General features: G+C 52.9%; 3 protein-coding genes across 3 annotated transcripts in view; 2 read left to right on the forward strand and 1 right to left on the reverse strand.

Moving 5' to 3' along the window:
* The first annotated feature begins 3,151 nt into the window (after nucleotides 1-3,151).
* On the forward strand, nucleotides 3,152-9,028 carry SPRED3 (sprouty related EVH1 domain containing 3). Its single transcript, XM_012809143.1, has 5 exons — nucleotides 3,152-3,419; nucleotides 4,833-5,001; nucleotides 5,097-5,173; nucleotides 7,517-7,657; nucleotides 8,277-9,028. Exons 1-5 carry the CDS (start codon nucleotides 3,159-3,161, stop codon nucleotides 8,940-8,942), a joined length of 1,314 nt encoding a protein of 437 aa, XP_012664597.1. The 5' UTR covers nucleotides 3,152-3,158; the 3' UTR covers nucleotides 8,943-9,028.
* Nucleotides 9,029-14,644: 5,616 nt separating this feature from the next.
* Nucleotides 14,645-18,313, forward strand: FAM98C (family with sequence similarity 98 member C). The gene is made up of 8 exons (XM_003796147.3): nucleotides 14,645-14,724; nucleotides 14,846-14,994; nucleotides 15,061-15,195; nucleotides 15,548-15,753; nucleotides 16,009-16,086; nucleotides 16,179-16,295; nucleotides 16,635-16,802; nucleotides 17,941-18,313. The coding sequence occupies exons 1-8, from the start codon at nucleotides 14,660-14,662 to the stop codon at nucleotides 18,082-18,084; spliced, it is 1,062 nt and encodes a 353-aa protein (XP_003796195.1). The 5' UTR covers nucleotides 14,645-14,659; the 3' UTR covers nucleotides 18,085-18,313.
* Nucleotides 18,312-19,868, reverse strand: part of RASGRP4 (RAS guanyl releasing protein 4) — a 16,880-nt gene continuing 15,323 nt past the window's right edge. Inside the window, exon 17 of the mRNA XM_003796148.3 lies at nucleotides 18,312-19,563. Within this exon, the coding sequence (XP_003796196.1) occupies nucleotides 19,507-19,563 (57 nt within the window). The 3' untranslated portion in view covers nucleotides 18,312-19,506. The remainder of the gene's footprint in view (nucleotides 19,564-19,868) is intronic.

Below are 19,868 nucleotides of genomic sequence, written 5' to 3' on the forward strand. Positions count from 1 at the left end.
CAGTCTGCCAGGCTGTGGGGATCCCATAAGGCTGGCTGTACTTGGTCTTACTGGTTCGACGGGCCCCTCCCCTCACTGTTCTCCAAGATCTGCTCAAGCCCTAGTCCCTAGACTCTCATCATTCACACTTTCTTCCCCATGACCCACCACAGCTATTGTTGGGATGCTTGGGTCCCAACCCCTTATTGTACTAAGGTTCTACCCTTGACTGGCTCCTCAGATCACATCCCTACACTTTGGCCGTGTCCCAAGTTTCCAGGCTCCAAAATTCATCTTGCTTGCCTTCTTGTTGGTCTCTCAGGCCATATCACTAGCGATAGTTGTGCCCAGTAGCCTACAAGGCCTACAAGAAGTTCAAGTTTTCTCCCAGCACAAGGCTCCAAAGACCTAGGCCACGCCCCTATTTCTGGTCCCGCCTCCGATTGTCGGGGAATTGGGCCTCATCCAAACTCTCAACCCACCTCCGATAGAGTCTCTCCTCTGCCTAACAAATACCAGGTATTCTCGTCCTATTAATACTAATCCTTCAGCCCTCACCTCTAACCCTTTGATGCACACTTCTTACTCTGTTGATATTTGGGTCCCGCTCTCTTCCTAGGCAGCGTCAGATCCTTGAGCCTCACTCCTAAATTTCTTTTCCCGCTCCTGGTGTATTAGCAGGTTTCAACACTCTGGCTCCACCCCTTTCCCCAACCACCACTCTGGCTCCTCCCCTCAGAGGACCCCACTTACCGACTCCTCCAGCCCACCAAAGTTGAGACCGCGGCCCCCTGGGCCCAGGGCAGGGCGGGGAACGGCTGTAGCAGAAAATAACCGAAAAGAACGAGGGTGCGGGTGAAGGCAAGTGGGCGAGACAGCGAGCGAGGACCCCGAGACCTAGGCCCCGCCCTCTAGCTCTAGGCCCCGCCCCTTTGAGCCCGCTAGAGTGGAACCTGGCTCCCCCCTTTGAAATACTCGGTGTCTTTCCCCGCCCTAAGGCTGTCTAGTATTAAACTCCACCCCTTTAGAGTGTTCTCTTTAGCCCCTCCCCTTCAGAATGCCCCGCCCTCTGTTAGTCCCTCTCAAGGCCCCGCCCATTACGGACCCTGCTACGTAGCTCATCCCTTTTGAACCTCTCATCTGCCACACCCCTAAAGCAATTTATCGCTAAGCTTCTTCTTTTTAAGACCTGGCAACATATCTTCTCAGACTCTTATCCTTCCTCCAGCCTGCCGAGAAAGCCCATCCACCCGCCCTTTCCATGACGCATGCCACTTGTCCACGCCTTCAGCATCTAAACCTCCGCACTCAGGCCCTCCGACCCCGCCCCCTTCTGAAGGCTCCCTTCTCGCCCCACCCCTTTTCGAACCCTGCCAGGCACCCAGCCCCTCCCATTTAGAACCCAAAGCGTAGACCACCGCCTCTTTAGAACCCTGAGACCTGTCCTTGTTCCTGTCCCCCCCCCTTGTCATCAGGGATCAATGGCTCAAATGGGTGGAAAAGTGGGGAATACTCTCTGGATCTTAAGCAAATGGGGGTTGGGGGGCTGTTCGCTGGAGCGAGTGCCGGGCTCTAGGACCCAGCGGGCAAGTACGCCCGCCTCACTCTTACCCCTCCCCCAAGCCGCCCCCTCCCCCTCTACCCGTCCTCCAGGTTCCCCCTCCCTCCCCCCTCGCCCGGGCTCCCGGTGCCGGTCTCCAGCGCCGCCGGAGCCAGCGAGGGAGCCGGAACGAACAGGAGGAGGAGGAGGCCGCGTCGCCGCCGCTCGGAGCCCGGCCGGAGCCTCCCAGGCAGGTGCCAAGGGGGGCGAGGGGGCGGGGGCTGACAGACCGCCTGCACTGATGAGGGGGCGGTCAGGATAGCGCTGCGCTTTCTGCCCACCCGGGCGCCTCCTCGGACCCCGGCTGGGAGGACAAGGGAGTGGGGACCCCCAAACTGCGTGGCAGCCATTTGGGGTACCAGTCTCCATTTGGGGGGCCTGGACTTCCTCTGAGGACTCCTCATTCACAAAATTCCGTACTGGACCCCCATCATTGAGGAACTCTGAGGACCACTCCCCCCGCGGAACATAGGTGTGCAGGGAGCGTAGGGCACCCTGAAACCCCGGTGCCCCATTTCAGCTAGGCCCTGGAAGGACCCCTGCCCTCTTTCCCTGCTTCACCTGTTGTCGGGGGAGGCGGGCGGACAAAGGAAGCAAAGCGTCACGTGACTGCTCATTCACAAAATCCCATCCCATTGAGTAAAGGGGGCTGGGGGCGTTGCGGCTTCCCCTTCCCCTCCCGAAGGGCAGGGGAAACCCGGCTGCTTGCAGGTGGGGGAGGGGGCTAGAGCTCGCCTGGGTCCCGAAGGTTGGGACGTCAGGGTTCTCCTGCTGGGTGGCAGTGAGGGGCTAGACGCTGATCCCGATTAGTGGGTGGAGGGCTACGTCCCCTGAGATGGGGGGCGGGGTAAAATGGCTCAGAAGGATGCTGGAGCTCTGGGAGGGAGGGATCAATCTCCCTCCACCCCATCTCGCCCCCTTGGCTTCCTTCGGCTGGGGCCTGAGGGAACAGGCTTGATTTTTGTGAATGAAACGCTCTTTGGATGTGCCTTCGGTCGCCCTTCCTGACTTCCTCTGCCTCCATCTCCCTCTCGGCCTCTCTTTCTGGCCATTTCTGGTTCTCTCCCCGTTCCCTGCCTATCTCCCGTTGCTGGGTGACTCAGTGAGCTTTGCATCCGGTCTCATTCATAAATCCGGGAAGGGGTGGGGGGAAAAGAGCCTGGGTTTCTCACCCAGCCTGTGGCCTGGACTACAGGGTGCGGAGGCAGTGTTGGAAGAACTGGAGCTGAGTTGATGGGCCCAGAGAAAATACATATGCGCAGGCACCCAGCTGTGAGGGGGAACGCTGGGTGGGGCCGTGGGTATGTGCTGAGAGGGAAGGAGACAGGGTTGATAGGGGATGCACAGGAGGGGGAGGGGAAGTGGAAAACCAAGGCTATGGGGTTGGAGATGGAAAGATGAGGGCAAAGTGGGTATGGAGAGAAAATGTAGATGAGGGGAAGAAAGTAGACCTGGGGGAAAAGAGATGGCATGAGGAAGAAAGGAGCTGTGAGGGAAGAAAGTGGACATGGGGGAAAAGGTGTGCATTGGTAGCTTAGGGTGCATTGGATCCAAATGTCAGTAATAAAGATGGAGCAAGATGAGGGTTGGGGAAACATTCAATAGGAGAGCAGGATTTGAGTTCACTGACTGTGTCGTCCCTGTTGCACCCCCCTTCAGGTACATGGTGCGGGTCCGAGCTGTGGTGATGGCCCGAGATGACTCCAGTGGGGGCTGGCTGCCTGTGGGGGGCGGGGGCCTCAGCCAGGTGAGCGTATGTCGGGTCCGAGGGGCCAGGCCCGAGGGGGGGGCCCGCCAGGGGCACTACGTCATCCACGGGGAGCGCCTCCGGGACCAGAAAGTGAGCCACCCTGGGACATTGGGGTAGGGTGGGGCCCTGGGGAGGCAGAGGAAGGGGACTGGGCATGCAGAGGAGAGGTCAGGTTGTCTCCTAGCCTGGAAATCAAACTGGGGTGTGGGATGGAGTTTGGAAGTGGATATCTGTCTGATGCATAAGAGTTGGGAATTTCAGGAATATTCGAGATATTAAGCAGGTTCTGTCCACTGCAGTCTCCCGCTAGACTATCTGAGCAACTTCCTTACTGGGCCCCCTGCCCTGCTTCTGCTGCTCCCCTAAAGCCCCAGCCTGTTCCCCAGGGGCACTGCTAACACCTGACTCAGATCATTTCCTTCCTTTGCTCAGAACCTTCCCTGGGCTCCATCTTGCTCAGAGATCCTCACCTCTGAGGCCCTTTACTAGCTGGCCCCTGTCTACCCTAAGTATATGGAAGCATTTGTTGGGGGTCCATTTGGAAGTGTCATTGTAGTTGACAGTTCTATATGTGGGTTCATCAGGACTAACGGGGATGTTTGAATTTCAGCCGGGGATGTACTGGAAAGATTTGATTGTTTAAAAAGGCTTGGGGGAAGGGTTGCATTTCAGAGCAGGAGTTGGTAGAATGATGTGGGGGGGATTTGAAATGATGAGAAGGAATCTAGTGCTAGGCAAGGATAAGAGGGAACATCCAGGCTGTGGACTATCAACTGAGAGGGAGTCCATGCACATTTACTATGAATATTTTGGGTAAAATTTCAGGAGATTATTGGGGCATCACATGGGGATTAACAGTAATATTTTGAGATGTTCAATAAAGTTTGGGGGTACTATCAATTCAGATAGTTATTGAAAAGGGGGATATTGGCTTGGCGCCTATAGCTCAACCAGCTAAGGCGCCAGCCACATACACCTAAGGTGGCGGGTTCGAATCCCCAGCCTGGACCCGCCAAACAACAATGACAGCTGCAACCAAAAAATAGCTGGGCGTTGTGGCGGGCGCCTGTGGTCCCAGCTACTTGGGAGGCGGAGGCAGGAGACTCGCTTGAGCCCAGGAGTTGGAGGTTGCTGTGAGCTGTAATGCCACGGCACTCTACCCAGGGGGACAGCTTGAGGCTCTGTCTCAAAAAAAAAAAGAAAGAAAGGGGGGATATTTTTGAGGCATTCCATAAGATTTGAGTTTCTGACTAGAATATCAGAAGGAGCATATTAAAAAATATAGGAATCAAGGAATCAATTGGGAAAAATATTGGTGTATCAGAGGTATGCTTAATAAAATTGGAGAGTTGTCCTGGGTGTTGATCAAGGTTCAGGGATATACCTAGGGTTGGGAAATGAGGTTTGTGCGATGCCAGGGTAGGAAGAGGGGTTAGGGCTAGAAGGGAAGTCATAGGCATGGCTGGATAAAGGTGTCTGACTCTGCCCCCTCCTGCCCCTTAGACGACCTTGGAGTGTACCCTAAGGCCAGGCTTGGTTTACAACAAGGTCAACCCCATCTTCCACCATTGGAGCCTGGGTGACTGCAAGTTTGGGCTGACGTTTCAGAGTCCTGCAGAGGCCGATGAGTTCCAGAAGAGCCTGCTGGCTGCGCTGGCCACACTGGGTCGAGGTGAGCAGCATAGGTTGTGGCACTGGGGGCTATGGGGTGGGGGAAGGATAAGCTGAGTCCAGGGAACTCACTCTGTGCCTTTCTCTCTGCCCCAGGCTCACTTACCCCCTCCTCTTCCTCCTCCTCCTCCTCCCCTTCCCAGGACACCGCAGAGACCCCCTGCCCTCTAACGGTGAGTCTCCAAGATGGCTCTCTGCTGGGAGGGCAAGGGTTTTGTTCCTATTCTACAAACATTTTTAAGCACCTACCATGTAGCAGGTACCATGCCACATGCTGGGGACACAAAATTGAGCCCAGACTATTAATGTTGATTCAATCTCACTCTAGTTTTTCTGTCCTGCCCTGATTCACACACATTCATTCCAGGTACTTACTGAACACCTTCTGTGTAGCAGGCAGTGTTTTAGGCATCCAGGACATATGAATGAACAAAATCTCCCTTTTCTCGTGGAGCTTCCATTCTAATGTGGAAAGATGAAAATTAAAAAACAAACAAATGAAAAAAGATAAGTGATAAAAATGAATAAATATTTTTTTTTTTTGAGACGGAGCCTCAAGCTGGCCCCCTGGGTAGAGTGCCATGGCATCACGCTCACAGCAACCTCCAACTCCTGGGCTCAAGCGAGTCTCCTGCCTCAGCCTCCCAAGTAGCTGGGACCACAGGCGCCCGCCACAACGCCCGGCCATTTTTTGGTTGCAGCCATCATTGTTGCTTGGCGGGCCCGGGCTGGGGATTCGAACCCGCCACCGTAGGTGTATGTGGCTGGCTCCTTAGCCGCTTGAGCCACAGGCGCCGAGCCAAAAATGAATAAATATTAAAAGTAAATGTATGCACAAGTTAGTGACAATTCTATTTACTCAGGCTACAAACCTTGGGGTCATCTTTGACTCATCTTATTTTTTTTATGTTTCTTATCTAATCTTTCAGCCAGTCAATATTGGCTCTACTTTCAAAATGATCACAAGCTGCTTCTAACCTGGTATTGTCCAATCTCACCTCCCCCTGGAATGTCTCAACAGCTTCTCATTGTCAGTTTCCTCCGTCCTGTCCCCCTAGTGTCTTCCTCACCCATAGCCAGGGGGACCCTATTGATGAGTGAATCAGGTCATGCCCCTCCTCCACTTAGAACTCTCCCAGGGCTCCAGTTCACTCAGGATAAAGGACAAAGTCCTTACAGTGGCACATAAGGTCCCATGCCATCTGGCCCGGTGTTAATCTCCTGCTCACTCACTCTGCTCCAGCCACATTGCCTTCCTCTCTCTTACTCCAACAGGGCAGCCACATCCTGTCTGAGGACCTTTGCACTGTCTGTTGTCTGGAACATTCTTCCCCAATTTCCATATGGTTCATCTCCTTATTTCTTTCAGGGCTTTACACAAATATCACCTTCTTAGTGAGGCTGTCTATGGGTAATTTATGTAAAATTGCAATCTCTCAATGCTCCTTGTCCAGTTCTATTTTTTTCTTTGTCTTCTCAGATATTTTTCTCATTTCCTTTCTGAAAAGACAACTTTCTTATCTCTTAGTTTACTGTCCATCTTCTATGCTAGAATGTCAGCTCCAGGAAGGCAAGGATGTTTTGTTGGTTTCTTGCTGCAACTCCAGTGCCTGAAACAGTGCCTGACACACACACAGTAAGGATACAGTAAATATGTGTTGAATAACTTGAATGAATGAATGCACATCATGTTGGATCCTGTTTGGCACTTGCTGGCAACAGTGGGAGTTGCTGAGAACATCTGAAGGAACAAAACTGATTTTCTAGGCAGAAAGAGGGGAAATTCCAGGGTAATGGGAGATGGATGGAGGCCACAACAGTTCCACAGACAGTTCTCATCTACTGAGCCCTTACTTAGGAAAGATGCTTTGCTTTCCATGCTTCATCTTGAACAATGGTCTGGCTTGTCATGGGTCTTCAATGAATGTATATTGATGATGGGGAAAAGATGAGGTAGTTACAAAAGGAAACTAAAAGGGAAAGGAAAGGAAACTAAGGGTCTGGAGAAGTGATGCTTCAGCTCATTTCAGGACAGAACTTGGTTTGCATAGGAAGGAGAGGACTCCAGGTGGTGGAACTGTCCCCAGTCAAAGTGTGGTGGTGGGCACCAAGCAAGGAGGCGGCTGGCTGGCCCAAGGGAGAGGGGTTCTGGGAAGGAAGAAGATGATTTCATATTCTGTAGGTTGGTGAGCTGAGCAGGTAAGAGGGATCTCATAATGATAACAGTAACCATTCCTAGCTCCTCTGTACTTCTGGCATGTGCTATGCCCTTTAAAGTAAGGCCTAATGACATCCTCATGAATAAGTACTGTTATGATCCCCATTTTACAGAGAAGACAGGCTCAAAGAGGTGAACTCACTGGCCAGAGGTCACACAACCTGTCAATGGCACATCTGGGTTTGAACCCAGGCCTGCCTGGCCACAGAGCCCTTGCTGTCAATGGGAGGGGGTCTGTGTGAGGGCTTCGGCTGGGGGAAGGACGGGTCCCTGCACTGAGGCCGCTAATCTCCCCCAGTCTCACGTGGACAGCGACTCCTCCTCCAATCACAGCCGCCAGGAGACGCCTCCCACCGCCACCGCCCCCATTATCACGATGGAGTCGGCTTCTGGTTTCGGACCCGCCACGTCGCCGCAGCGCCGCCGCTCCTCCGCTCAGGTTCGACCTCTGCCCCCTAGCGGAAGTCTGGTTTCGGGATGGAAAGGGGCTGGGCGCTGGGGTCCTAAAGGGGATGGGAGGGCCTGTGGGGGGCCAGAAACACAGATCCCAGGGGATGGCTGACCTAACTACTCAGCTGGGAAGGAGGGGGAAAGAGATGAGGATGTGTGGTGGGGAACTAGGAAGAGTCTTGGAAGCCTGGGTTTCTCGGAGCGTTGTGTTCCCTGCGCTCTTGGAGAATTACGGAGTTCTGAATTCCAGAGGGGTTTGGGGGACGATTTGGACAATTGTCCGAGTATATTAGAAGATGCTGGTACCCATGGGAGTAGTCCTGCACACTGTTTAATTAATTCATGGGGGTGGGAGTGCGGAGTGGAAAGGCTCAGTGCCTAAGGGTATGAAAGGAACCCAGGAACCAGACTGGGGTTCAGAACTCCTAGATCTGAAGATAGGGACTCTTGGATCTTGAGTGAAGACTTGGAGCCTTAAGCCTCTGGGTCCTTAAGGTGTGGGATAGAGGACAGATCCTTGGTCTTCTGAGACTGGCATGGATTCTGGTGGGTGGTGAGTGAGTCACAGACACCTGCTAAACTGGTCTCCTTGTCCTTTCGTCCCCCAGACCTACCCTCCTCTTCTACCGTTCACGGGGATTCCGGACCCCTCAGAAGCCCTGGCTGGGGCAGGGGGCCCGGGCTGGGGCGGCCGCGGGTATGAGGATTACCGACGCTCTGGGCCTACCGCGCCCCTCGCCTTGTCGACCTGCGTCGTGCGCTTCGCCAAGACGGGCTCGTTAAGGGGTGCAGCCTTGGGGTCTCCAGCGGCACCACCTGCCCCTCTGACAGATGCTGCGCCTCCAGCGCCCCCAGCTCGCCCACCCCCCGGGCCTGGCCCCGCCCCTGCGCCGGCCAAGGCCTCCCCGGAGGCGGAGGAGGCGGCGCGCTGCGTTCATTGCCGTGCGCTGTTTCGCCGCCGAGCTGACGGGCGTGGCGGCCGCTGTGCAGAGGCCCCGGACCCGGGTCGTATATTGGTGCGCCGTCTCAGCTGCCTGTGGTGTGCCGAGAGCTTACTCTACCACTGCCTGTCGGACGCCGAGGGTGACTTCTCGGACCCATGCGCCTGTGAGCCCGGCCACCCGCGCCCCGCAGCGCGCTGGGCCGCGCTGGCCGTGCTCTCCCTGGCGGTGCCCTGCCTCTGCTGCTACGCGCCCCTGCGCGCGTGCCACTGGGTCGCGGCGCGATGTGGCTGCGCCGGCTGCGGAGGTCGCCACGAGGAGGCTGCACGGTGAGGACAGCCTGGTGGGTCCCGTAGCCAGATCGAGGACCCAAAATTGAGGGTCCAGGACTCCTGTCTCCATTCGGACCTAAAACCCAAACCTAGGCACATCTGGAACTTGGAGTTAGCGTTTGGATTGAAAGATCCCAGACCTGGAATCTGGATCCCAAACCTAGGACTGAGAGACCCCACACCCAGCTTCACTGGGATTATCCGAGAGGTCCTAGGCATCCTGAGTTCTGGCGTTCCCCATCCCCCCCACCTGGAAGGACGCCCCAGGCATTCCCAGACTCTGCACCTCAGTAGAACCAGGAGCATACAGTTTCCTGAGAGACGCAGAGCCTTGAAGCCTAATTTCATGTTCAAATTACCAACTCAGATCATGGTCATGCCTGGCACTATGATCCTCAGATTACAGCCCCAGAATTAGGAGTTGCCAATACCTAACCCTGCCTGATACAATTACTCTCAGATCTTGAGACTGTAGGACCCAGAATTACCCCCAAATGGTCCCTGAATGTTCTTAGACCTGGTACACCCACATCTGAGATGTTTTTGTAGCCCCAGGAATTGAGACACCAAACCCTCCTGGGCTTGAGATTCCATTATGTTCTAGATTGCCAGATACTGGCCCCAAGTCTATCCACTACTGAGTGCCCATAGACACCGCCCACCCCCGCCAAAACCTGGCCTCAGATTCAGGAACACTGAGATATAAAATGTCTAGGTAACTCTCAAATGCTGTGAGACCCCAGACTCAAGATGCACTGAGCCCTTGGATATGCTCAAACATGAGATAATCTCTGACCAAAATGACGTGGGAGACTCATGCTAGAGCCCCCCAGATACAGATATCAGACACCAAGATACTCTAGGAGCCAGGGATCAAATAACTCAGTAGACTCACCAATCCCAAGACAGTCTTCTCAGGAGCTTTGGATTTCATATTTAGGACTTGGAGGTGCCTGGTGCTTCAGATGTATGACTGAAGGCCACCAACACCTCAGGGCCCAAGATACTGGTCTCAAGTCTTCAAAGGGCCCTCTTCCAGTCCCATTTGGACTTGGATTTTGAGACCCAAACGTCTTGGAATCTTCAGCTTCCTTCTACCCACAGAACCCCTATTCCCTGAAGTCTGGGGGTTCAGCTCTCAGAAGATGGGATGGCCATGGCAACCCAGACCTCTGGCCCCATGGCCCTCAGCCCTTGAATGACCCTAAGGTGCACTGTACTCAAGATCCCAAGGTGCCATCCATCCCCAAGATGCAGGGCTCAAGCCCCCACAATGTTGGAATTGTTACTGATCCAAGACCTTAGTCCTTCCATAGCAGAGACATTCAGATTTGAGGTGCCACAGAACCCTAGCACTCTCAGACCCCAGATTTCTTTGACTCAAACTACTCTATCCCTGATTCTCCAGGCTACTTGTGTGTATCCTGAGACCAGCTGTCCCTTGAATCCTGGTGTCTGTTGGCCCCTGAGACCCCAAGGTCCCTGACTCTCAAATTCTGGTTCCCAGGATCCCAGCCCAAGCCTCTCAGCAATCCTCAGAATTACCCCTTTATCCACTATTTTGAACTCATATTCTTGGATTTTAGACCACCCTTGAGCTCCCCCACTCTAGGGCCCAGCATTGCCACAGATGATTGTGTGTGCTGTTCACTAAGCAAAGGCAACAGCCCAGGTGTTGAGTGAGGCTGGAACTCACATTGCAGTCTGCTGGCCCAGTGGGGCCCTCAGTAGGAGGGTGCACAACCCCACCTAGTTATGGCTCTGTTGGGACCCCCTCCCCCAATGCCCAGTCTTCCAAACCTCTATGTCCAACCTTGAGCCCAACCCCCACCCCACCCCCAGGCCCTCCTTTTATATTCTGCCTCTCTTTCAACTCCTTCCCTTCCATCTCAAAGTGGGAAGTTGTTTGCGAAAGTTTGACATCCTGTTTCATGGCCCTGTGGGACTTTTCATCGGGGCATGCCACTTTTCATCTGGGATGCCACACTTTTCCCTAAGTGGAATGGGACTTCCAGTGTAACTAAGATCTGGTGTCCTGTATGGGGTGGGAGCTTCAAGGTCTTGGAGCAAGACAGTCTCAATGTTTGGACTTGGGACCTGCATCTGGCCTCATTTGGAAACAGTGCACTTTCCTTTCCTCATCACCCAGACTTGGATGGCTTTGTAGGGGTTCAATGGATAGGTTCTCTGTCACTTCCTTTAAATTATTAACTATTTATTACATCCGGAACCTGTGAGATTCAGCTCTCCCAACCAGACCCTGGGATGGGTGAGAGAAAAGGGGGTGGGATATCCCTCCCATCCCCACTCTGCCCAGCTCTCATCACTGTCAGACCCATCAGAGCTGAGGGCGGAGGGACTAGGGGCTGGGGCAGCCTGGGTCCCCCTCCCCTTCTCTGTGCCTCGTTCTCCCCCCTTCCGTGGTGGGGGGGAAGCTCCATTCTTAACCTACCTCGTTTTGGGGAGGGGTGGGACGGGGGGGGCAGAGTGCTGTAAGGTGCTGTGGGACTGCAGATGAAGCGGTGGGGACCGGGGAAAGGTTCCCTAAGCCACCACCTCCCAGCAGCGCCTCTCCCAGGTCTCCTAGTCCTGCTCCCTGCTGGTACCCACCTCTGATCCATGATTACCCTTCATTGCCCCCCAACTCAGGGGTGCATTGTGGGCTGACCCTGGGAACCAGGAAGACCTCAGACCCTGGAGCCCCCAGGCCCAATTTCCCAGCTGCTTGCCCCTCGGATTGGATGCTTGGCCCCCAGACTTGGGGGAGGCACCCCAATATTTATCTTCCTGATTTGATTCCAAGTCAGTCTGTGACTTCAATATTGTCCATGTCAGTACAGGCTGAAGTGGTGGGGGAGAATGGGGGCCAAAGATCCAGCCTTGTCATTGGGGGAGGGGGCATGACATCTGCTCCAAGAAATGTCTGTGACAAAGTCTCAGCCTGTGTTATTTATTTGCAGTGGCGTGCCCCATCTACTCACTTTTTGAACTGCCAAACCAGACTCCTGCCTAAATCCTCCTTTCCCTCCACATCCTTTAGTCCCAGGCAGACCCTCTAAGTTTTATAGTCCCCCAACAAGCACATTTATTTAACACCCATAATGTAGGCCAGGCTGGGAGGCTGAGGTGGGTAGACTGTTTGAGCTTGAGTTCAAAACCAGCTTGAGCAAGAGTGGGGCCCTGTCTCTACTAAACATAAAAAAACTAGCCAGGCATTGTGGTGGACACCTGTAGCCCCAGCTACTCCAGAGGCTGAGGCATGAGGATTGCTGAAGGCCAAGAGTTTGAGGTCACAGCACTCAGCAGAGTGAGACTGTCTGAAAACAAACAAACAACCCCCCAAAACAAACACCCATAATGTGCCAAGCCCTGTTTTAGGCACTGGGGTAAATTAGTGAGAAGAACAGATAAAAATCCCTTTCCACAAAGAGCTTATGAGTTTTGTAGTGGGGGAGACAATAAGCCAATGACTTAATATGCTAGAAATGATATAAACTATAAAGAAAAAATAAAGTGGGAATGGGATGGTCAGATTAAGACTTACACAGGAGTTGAACAGAGGCCTGAAGGAAGGAGGGAGTCCCATGAATGTCAGCAGGGAAGAACATGCCAAGTAAAGGAACAGCCAGTGCAAGGCCCTGAGGCAGAAGTGTCCGGTAAATCTGAGGAACACTGGGGAAGATTGAGTGTCCAGCAGGAGAAAGGAAGGAGCGTACTAGGAGATGATGGCAGATCTGTGGGGCCTTGCAAGCCATTGTATGGACTTTGGTTTTTACCCCAAGTGAGATGGAGCCACTGGTAGGACCCAAGTATAGAAGGGATGTGAGCTGATTCATATTTCTTTGCTAATGTGAGCAACAGACAGATGGGGTGGGAGCAGGCTGAGGGTGAGGAGGCTGCTGTGATTGTCCATGGCAAGACAGTCGTGGACAGGACCAGAGTGAGGGCAGCGGAGTGGGAGAGAAGTGGGCAGATACTGGATCTATTTTGAAGGTAGAGTGTACATATTTCTATGTGAGTTCCATGTAATCAGAGAAGTCAAGGTTATAAGTCCAACTTTTTGGCCTGAACAATTTTTTAAAAAAATGTAGCTCCCAACAGTTGTTGACCCTGAGTAATTTTAAATGTTTTATTGAGGTCATAAAATGGTTCCCTGAGTGCCCTGCCTTCCAGTAAGCAGGACTATGGAAACACTAGATTAAAGGCAGGCAGAGCCCCCAAGGAACAAATTCTGGAGCCTATTTTTCCTTGAGGCTCTCAGTCTAGGAAGAGATTAGATCTGGAACATTTGTTAACAACAGCAACAAAAGCAGTAGCAGTAATAAGAGCAGAAATGGGTTTAGTGCTTAAAGAGCATGGAATCTGGAATTAGACCTTTGAGTCTTGGCACCACTACTCTGTGACTTATCCACTTTGAACCTCAGTTTTCTTCTCTGTAAAATGGGGATAGGATTCCTAGACTAATAGCACACATTAAATGCTTAACATGCTAGTTGGGCATCGTGGAAAGTGCATGTAGTCCCAGCTACTCAGGAGGCTGAGGCAGGAGGATCTCCTGAGCCCAAGAGTTTAAGGCTGCTGTGACCCATGATGCCACAGCACTCTACCCAGGGCTACAGACTGAGACTCTGTCTCAAAAAAAAAAAAAAAAGCTTAATATATTAGTTGTTATTCTTAATTGAGTACTCCCTATATGTCTAAGCACTTTTTGCATACAAAGATTTTAATCCTCACAACTCTTAAGACGTAGGTACTATTATCCCAATTATACAGATGGGAAACAATTTGGCAGGAACACAGCTGGTGAGTAGGGGGAGCCAAACCCTAACCCTTGTTTGCCTGACTGCTAGGGCGCAATCTCTTAATAATTATGGTGTATTGTACCTGCTCACTCCAAGGCCTCGGAAGGGAGAGGCCTGAAGCCCTAACGGGCACAATGTACTCAAGAAGGGCCTAGCTCTGGTGGGGGATGGGTGAAAGAGATGAGCCGGGATTCCCGGGTACCCTGAACACAATCCCAACCCTGTGACAGAAAAAAGAAAGCGAATTTCTGGATTTAGAGCGGAGTTTGGTGAACAACACTTGGTCTCAGGTGTTTTAAAAGCAGAAGGCATGCGATCCTGAAGGCCAAGCAGATAGATTGCTGGAGCTCACAAGTTCCAGACCAGCCTGATCAAGAGCGAGACCCCATGTCTAAAAAGAAAATAGCCGGGAGGGCATAGTGGCAGGTGCCTGTAGTCCCAGCTATTCGGGAGACTGAGGCGAGAGGATTGTTTGAGTTCCAAGAGTTTGAGGTTGCCGTGAGCTATGACGTCATAGCATCTAGTGAGGGTGACGAAGTGAGACTGTCTCAAAAAAAAAAAAGGCAACTGAGAGAGGCTGAAGAAAAGGGAACTTAAATTGGTTTTATGCCACAGTAGCGACCCTCGATAGCTTGTCTGTGACAGCAGGAACCTGAGTGTGCGCTCTGAAATTTACAGGACCAGGGGGTGTTCCCAGAGCCCAGACAGGTTAACCGAAGGGTGGTGTTAGCGGGCCGGGGGCGGGCTCTGCTTCAGCCAGTGCCAATTGGAGCGCGGGAAGCCTCTTCGCGAGAGAGGCTGATTGGTCGGTGTCTCTACACTACACAGCCAAGGTACGGGTGCGCGCGGCGCTCCAGAGGCGGAGTCCGCCAGCGGCCGGCAGGGGGCGCGCACCCGGCGCAGAGGCGACGCTTTCATGGAGGGGGCGGAAGCGGGAGCGCGGGAGGGGGCCGCCGTGGCCCGGGACCTGCTGGCCTTGGGGTAAGAGGGTGTGTGGTGTGGTTGGTGGGTGCAGGAAGGGCAAGTTTGCCCTCAGAACGCGGAGGGAGAGGGATTCCAGCTGACCTACCCGACCCCTCCCACTGCCTCGACCCCGCCGCAGGTATGCGGGTTTCCCCGGGGCGGTGTCGCGGGGCACCTCGTGCCCAGACTTCAGGGCTCTCTGCGCGCGGCTAGCGGCAGAGCTGGCGACTCTGGGCGCCCTGGAGCAGCAGCGAAAGAAGGGCGCCGAGGTGCTTAGCGCCGGCAACGGTACGTATGGGGCAGGAGGGGTGGAGTTGCAGGCTCCGCCGCGCCCTGACGCCCCGCCTGCCGCAGGCCCAGACGCAGAGGAGAAATTTCTGCGACAGTTGGCTGGCCTGCTGCGGGAGTTACACTGCCCGGATCGCGCGCTCAGTGACGGAGACTGCGCGGTTGCGCTACGGAAGCCGGACGCGGGCCTGCGCCTGCTGCGTGAGCCCGGGGTGGGGGGCGGCTGCGCTACTTAAGTGGGCGAGGCTATGGCCATTAGAGAGGGTAGAGTATTGTGGGAGAGCCAAGGTTCCCAGGTGGGCGGAGTCGGAATTTTAGGGCAGGCTTACGGCTGAGATGGGCGGGGTCAGAATTTTTCTGGGAAGCTCAATTGGTTTGGGTTAGGAGGCAGTCAGGTGAGCGGGAGTTGCATTCTGAGGAGGGGACAGAATGTCGAGGTGGGGCTTATTCTGAAGGTGGAGCCGGGGTTCTAGGTGAGCCGGAATAGAAGGTGGAGGTTTTGGTGGATAGAGGAACAGCCCTTGATTGCACCACTCCCTTTTCCTACTTTTAGGTTTTCTGTGCTCGGAGCTCCAGGCTGCCCGCCTTTTGCGCCTGCACTCCTCACGGGATCCCAGCCCTGTGCCTTCCCCTGGGGAAGGGACAGAGGAAACAGCTGGCATCTTCCGGGAACTGAACCTTACCCTCCAAGCCCTGGGGCTGCCCAGACCTACACCGGGGACCACTGCTAGCCAACTACTGCAGGAGCTGCATGCTAAGGTAAAGGGTTAGAGCCCCTTCCCGACCCGGGCTACACCAATGTCCTAGGAAGGGGTGGGGGAAGTATCCTGTCTCCAAAGGAGCCTGGCAGGAATGCCCCAACCCCTGGCATGTTTTTCTATGAGAGCGCCATTCTTTTTTCCCATTGCCTGGTCCTGAGGGTGGAGGAGAACTGGAGTCCACAGGGAACTGGAGTCCATGGAGGAGTCCATCCTGTTTCTGCCCCAGTTAGCCTCTGACTTCTTCTCCCATCAGATCTCAGAAGTGCTGCCTTCCTTACCACCAGGGTCCATGCAGCCTCTCCTCAGCTATTTGCTAGATGCACCCAGATGGGTAAGACTGTGTGTGGCTGTTTGTGAACAGTGTCCTCATCCAGAGATGGGAGTGAGAGGGACTGCTGGCATGACAAAGACTTTTTCTCCCAGGAAGCATTGGAGTCTCTGTCCCAAAGGCTGAAAGATCAGTACTACTGCCGCCGCTGCCTTCTTCTCAAGCGCCTTGACCTTACAACATCTGCTTTCCACTGGAGCGATCGGGCAGAGGTGTGGGCAAAGGACCTTGGCAGGAGCAGCAAGGGCCAGTTGTGGGGGCTGCAGCTTCGGGAGAGAAGGAATAATGGTCAGAAATATCACACTCTTGGAGGTTCTTAGACATAGGCAATTTTACAGTTGTGTGAGTTTGGGGGCTTCTAGGATCTCAGGGCTCTCAGAGTGTGGAGAATCTCCAGCTCTGAGCTGGGAGTGTCTTCACAGCCACACCCCTTCTTTAGAGATGTAGGCATTGAGCCTCTGAGTGGGGAAGAGATGGTTCCAAGATGAGAGATCTTACTTGAGGAGGAGGTCTCTTGGGCACCTTCTCCATGCTACCCCTCCCCCCACCAGGCTCAAGGAGAGGCCATGAGGGCAGTGCTGATCCCAATTCAAGAGATTCTGACCCCAGAATCAGATGTCTCCATTGCACATGTCCTGGCTGCCCGAGCTGACCTGTCTCGTCTTGTCCCAGCTACCAGCATGGCTGCCCGCCAAGGGACCTGCTGTGCTATCAACAAGGTGGGCACCTGGGGTGAGGAAGGGCCCTGACATCCTTGGCCTTCAAATTGGCCCTTCAGCCTTTGCCCCCATCCAAGCTTGTCCTCTCCCACTTGGGTTCCTGACCTTTGGACTCAACCACCTCTAATCTACCCACTTGACATGGCAGCTAGAAGGAACTTGTTCACACAGAAATTTAACCTTGAACTCCTAGTTCAAAATCCTTCCATGCTTCCCCAGTGATTTGGAAACAAAATCCAGCTATTTACTGAGCCCTTGCCCTCTTCTCCAGCTTAAGACCTTCCCCACTACCTCACCGTATCTATTATATTGTTTGTTTTGAAACCATTTAAAAAAACAGAAATACTGGGCGGCACCTGTGGCTCAGTAAGTAGGGCGCCAGCCCCATACACCAAAGGTGGCAGGTTCAAACCTGACCCCAGCCAAACTGCAACAAAAAATAGCCAGGTGTTGTGGCGGGTGCCTGTGGTCCCAGCAGCTTGGGAGGCTGAGGCAGGAGAATCGCCTAAGCCCAGGAGTTGGAGGTTGCTGTGAGCTGTGTGATGCCTTGACACTCTACCAAGGGCAATAAAGTGAGACTCTGTCTCTACAAAAAAAAAAAAAAACCTTATGTTTAAATGATTAGGTTTCTAGCCTCATACCTCTCTGAGTAGTCATATACTTCTATGAGTGAGTATGAGGGAATAAAATTTAGCACAGCAAAGAGAAAGGCAAAATTTAAGAAAGAAGATACTTGCTTTAAGGAAATATAGGATGAAAAAAAGGAAATATAGTATGGAACTAATATAGGTGATTCCCAAATGATGGCTATTTAGGAAAAAACACTGGTTTGCAGGAAATGGTCAAAGCCCCATATATAAAAAAGAAGTTGGGGCACTCTCATTAATGCTGGTTGGGCACTTGAACCTCTGCCATCACCCTGCTCTTTATTTCCCTCTTGCTGAGGTCCCTGGAACCCAAGTTTGAAAACTTCATGCTTGTATCTTCCACCAGTCCAATCCCCTCTCCCCCAGCCACTGTACCCAAATAGCCAACATCTGCCCTTCCTTCTCCAACCTCATGCTGGTCTCTTTGCTTTCTGGCCCCCTTGTCCAAGATCTTTTTTTCCTTCTAAAATACAAGTCTAATCAACTCTCAGGTGCTTATGGGCAATGTGCCAGATCGGGGGGGCCGCCCAAATGAGCTGGAGGCTCCCATGCCCACCTGGCGAGACCGAAGAGAAGATGGAGGTAGGCAGAAGACAGGTCGCCAGTATCGGGGCCACAAGAAGAAGAAGAAGTGAAGTGGGACTGCTGGCAGGGGTGGGGTAGGGAGGTTCTTCCATTAGATGCTGATGCCATTGGTAATCGCTGGGGAGTTAGATTGAAGCTTTCCCTTGGGACCTAGCACCCAAGCCAGGTGGGGTGAGAGCCATCCCCTGTTCCTGAGGTTCCTAATGTCCTAGGTCCATCTACCATTCAATACCAAGAACTATGTTTTTTGGAAAATAAATTTAATTTATGACAGTGGTAGGACCTATCTCTGTGGGGCCAGGTTGGGGTGCTTGGGTTGGGGGTGCTCTGCTCCATGAGTCTGGACAGGCCCCTGCTGCTCTGGCCTACAAAGTCCTTTGCTCTTCAAAAACATCTGTCCCTTCCTGTGGGTGTGGGGAAGGGTACATTCAGGTACTGAACAAACGTTTTTCAGGTGTCCTCACATGCCAGTTCTGTTCTAGGTACCAGGGACACAGCAGGGAAAAACAGGTAGAGAGCCGCCATTCTGGAACTGACATTCCTGATGAGGAAAAGCGGAAATTGAAAAAGGGGACTGAGTAACATGTCTAGTTTTTCAGATGGGGTAAGTTCTGTGGAGAAAAAGCAGGGAGAGGCAGGATTGGGACTGAGGGGAGATTGGATCTTTGAGTGTGCTCAGGGAACCCTCACTGAAAAGGGGCCACATGAGCAAAATCCCGAAGAGAGAACCATGTGGGCCTCAGGAAGAGTATACCAGGCAGAGGGAACAGCCAGTGCAGAGGCCCTGAGGTAGGAGTGTTTTCAGGTGTATTCTGGAACCATCAAGGGCATTGTAGCTGAAGCAGGGCAGGTTGGGAGGTGAGGTGATGTCAGGTTGGAGTATGGATCATGTGGGGCTTTGTGGGCCATAGTGAGGACTCTGGCTTTTATCTTTAGGGAAAGAAGGGCTGTGATCTAACTTAGGTGTTCGTAGGCTCCTCTTTCATCCCCTTCCCAGCCTTATCTCCCTTCTCTAGAAGCCCAGAGTGTGGAATTCGTCCTTGTCTGCTCTGGACCCAGGTTGATGGTCAGTATAGCATACTGGTCAGGAGCTTCAGTTTTAGCTGACAGATGACCTAGGTTTGAGTCCTGCCTCCAACCCTGGGGATCTCTGCCACCTTGGGCCAAAAGCTTAACCTCACCAAGCCTGATTCTCCTTATAATTGAAATAGAAGTTTAGGGAGTTGGTGAGATGATCCCTGAGTCTAAATATAACCAACAGAGCTGCACAGATGCTAAGTGCAGGAAAAGGGAAGTATGATTAGTACCCACTATGATGGAAGAGAAGAAAATAACTTTCAGGGTAAGAGATGATGGTATCTTCTCAAAAACAGTGAACAGGTAGCGAGCAGTGCCTTTGGGGGTCCTGCTGGAGGCTGAGGGCAGGACTTGGGACTGACTAGGGGAAGGCAGAGAGGAGACTGAGATGATGTCTAAGAATCCAGCTTGGAGGACGAGGTGGCTGGTGGGGCCTTCTCTGGGCAGGGGACCTAGAAGGGAGGAAGATGGGTGATTCAGGGAACATACGGTATCAAGGAGACATTTCACCACCAGGAACACTGCCTCACCCAGAGTAGTAAATGGATGAATCAGTGTCCCCTGTGGACTCAATTTTTAATCCAATGTGAGAGTCTCTGGTCTTGAATAGCAGAATTTATTCCACTGGTATTTATTGTAGCTCCTGATATATTTGGCCATATGGTTGCTATCTTATTGGCTTTTTTCTCCCTAAATCCTTTTCTCTTTTTCTTTTTCTTTCTTTTTTTTTTTTTTTTTTTTGAGACAGAGCCTCAAG

The sequence above is a fragment of the Otolemur garnettii genome, unplaced genomic scaffold, assembly GCF_000181295.1.
Source record: "Otolemur garnettii isolate 467f Iridium unplaced genomic scaffold, OtoGar3 scaffold00100, whole genome shotgun sequence".
NCBI classification, from domain to species: domain Eukaryota; kingdom Metazoa; phylum Chordata; class Mammalia; order Primates; family Galagidae; genus Otolemur; species Otolemur garnettii.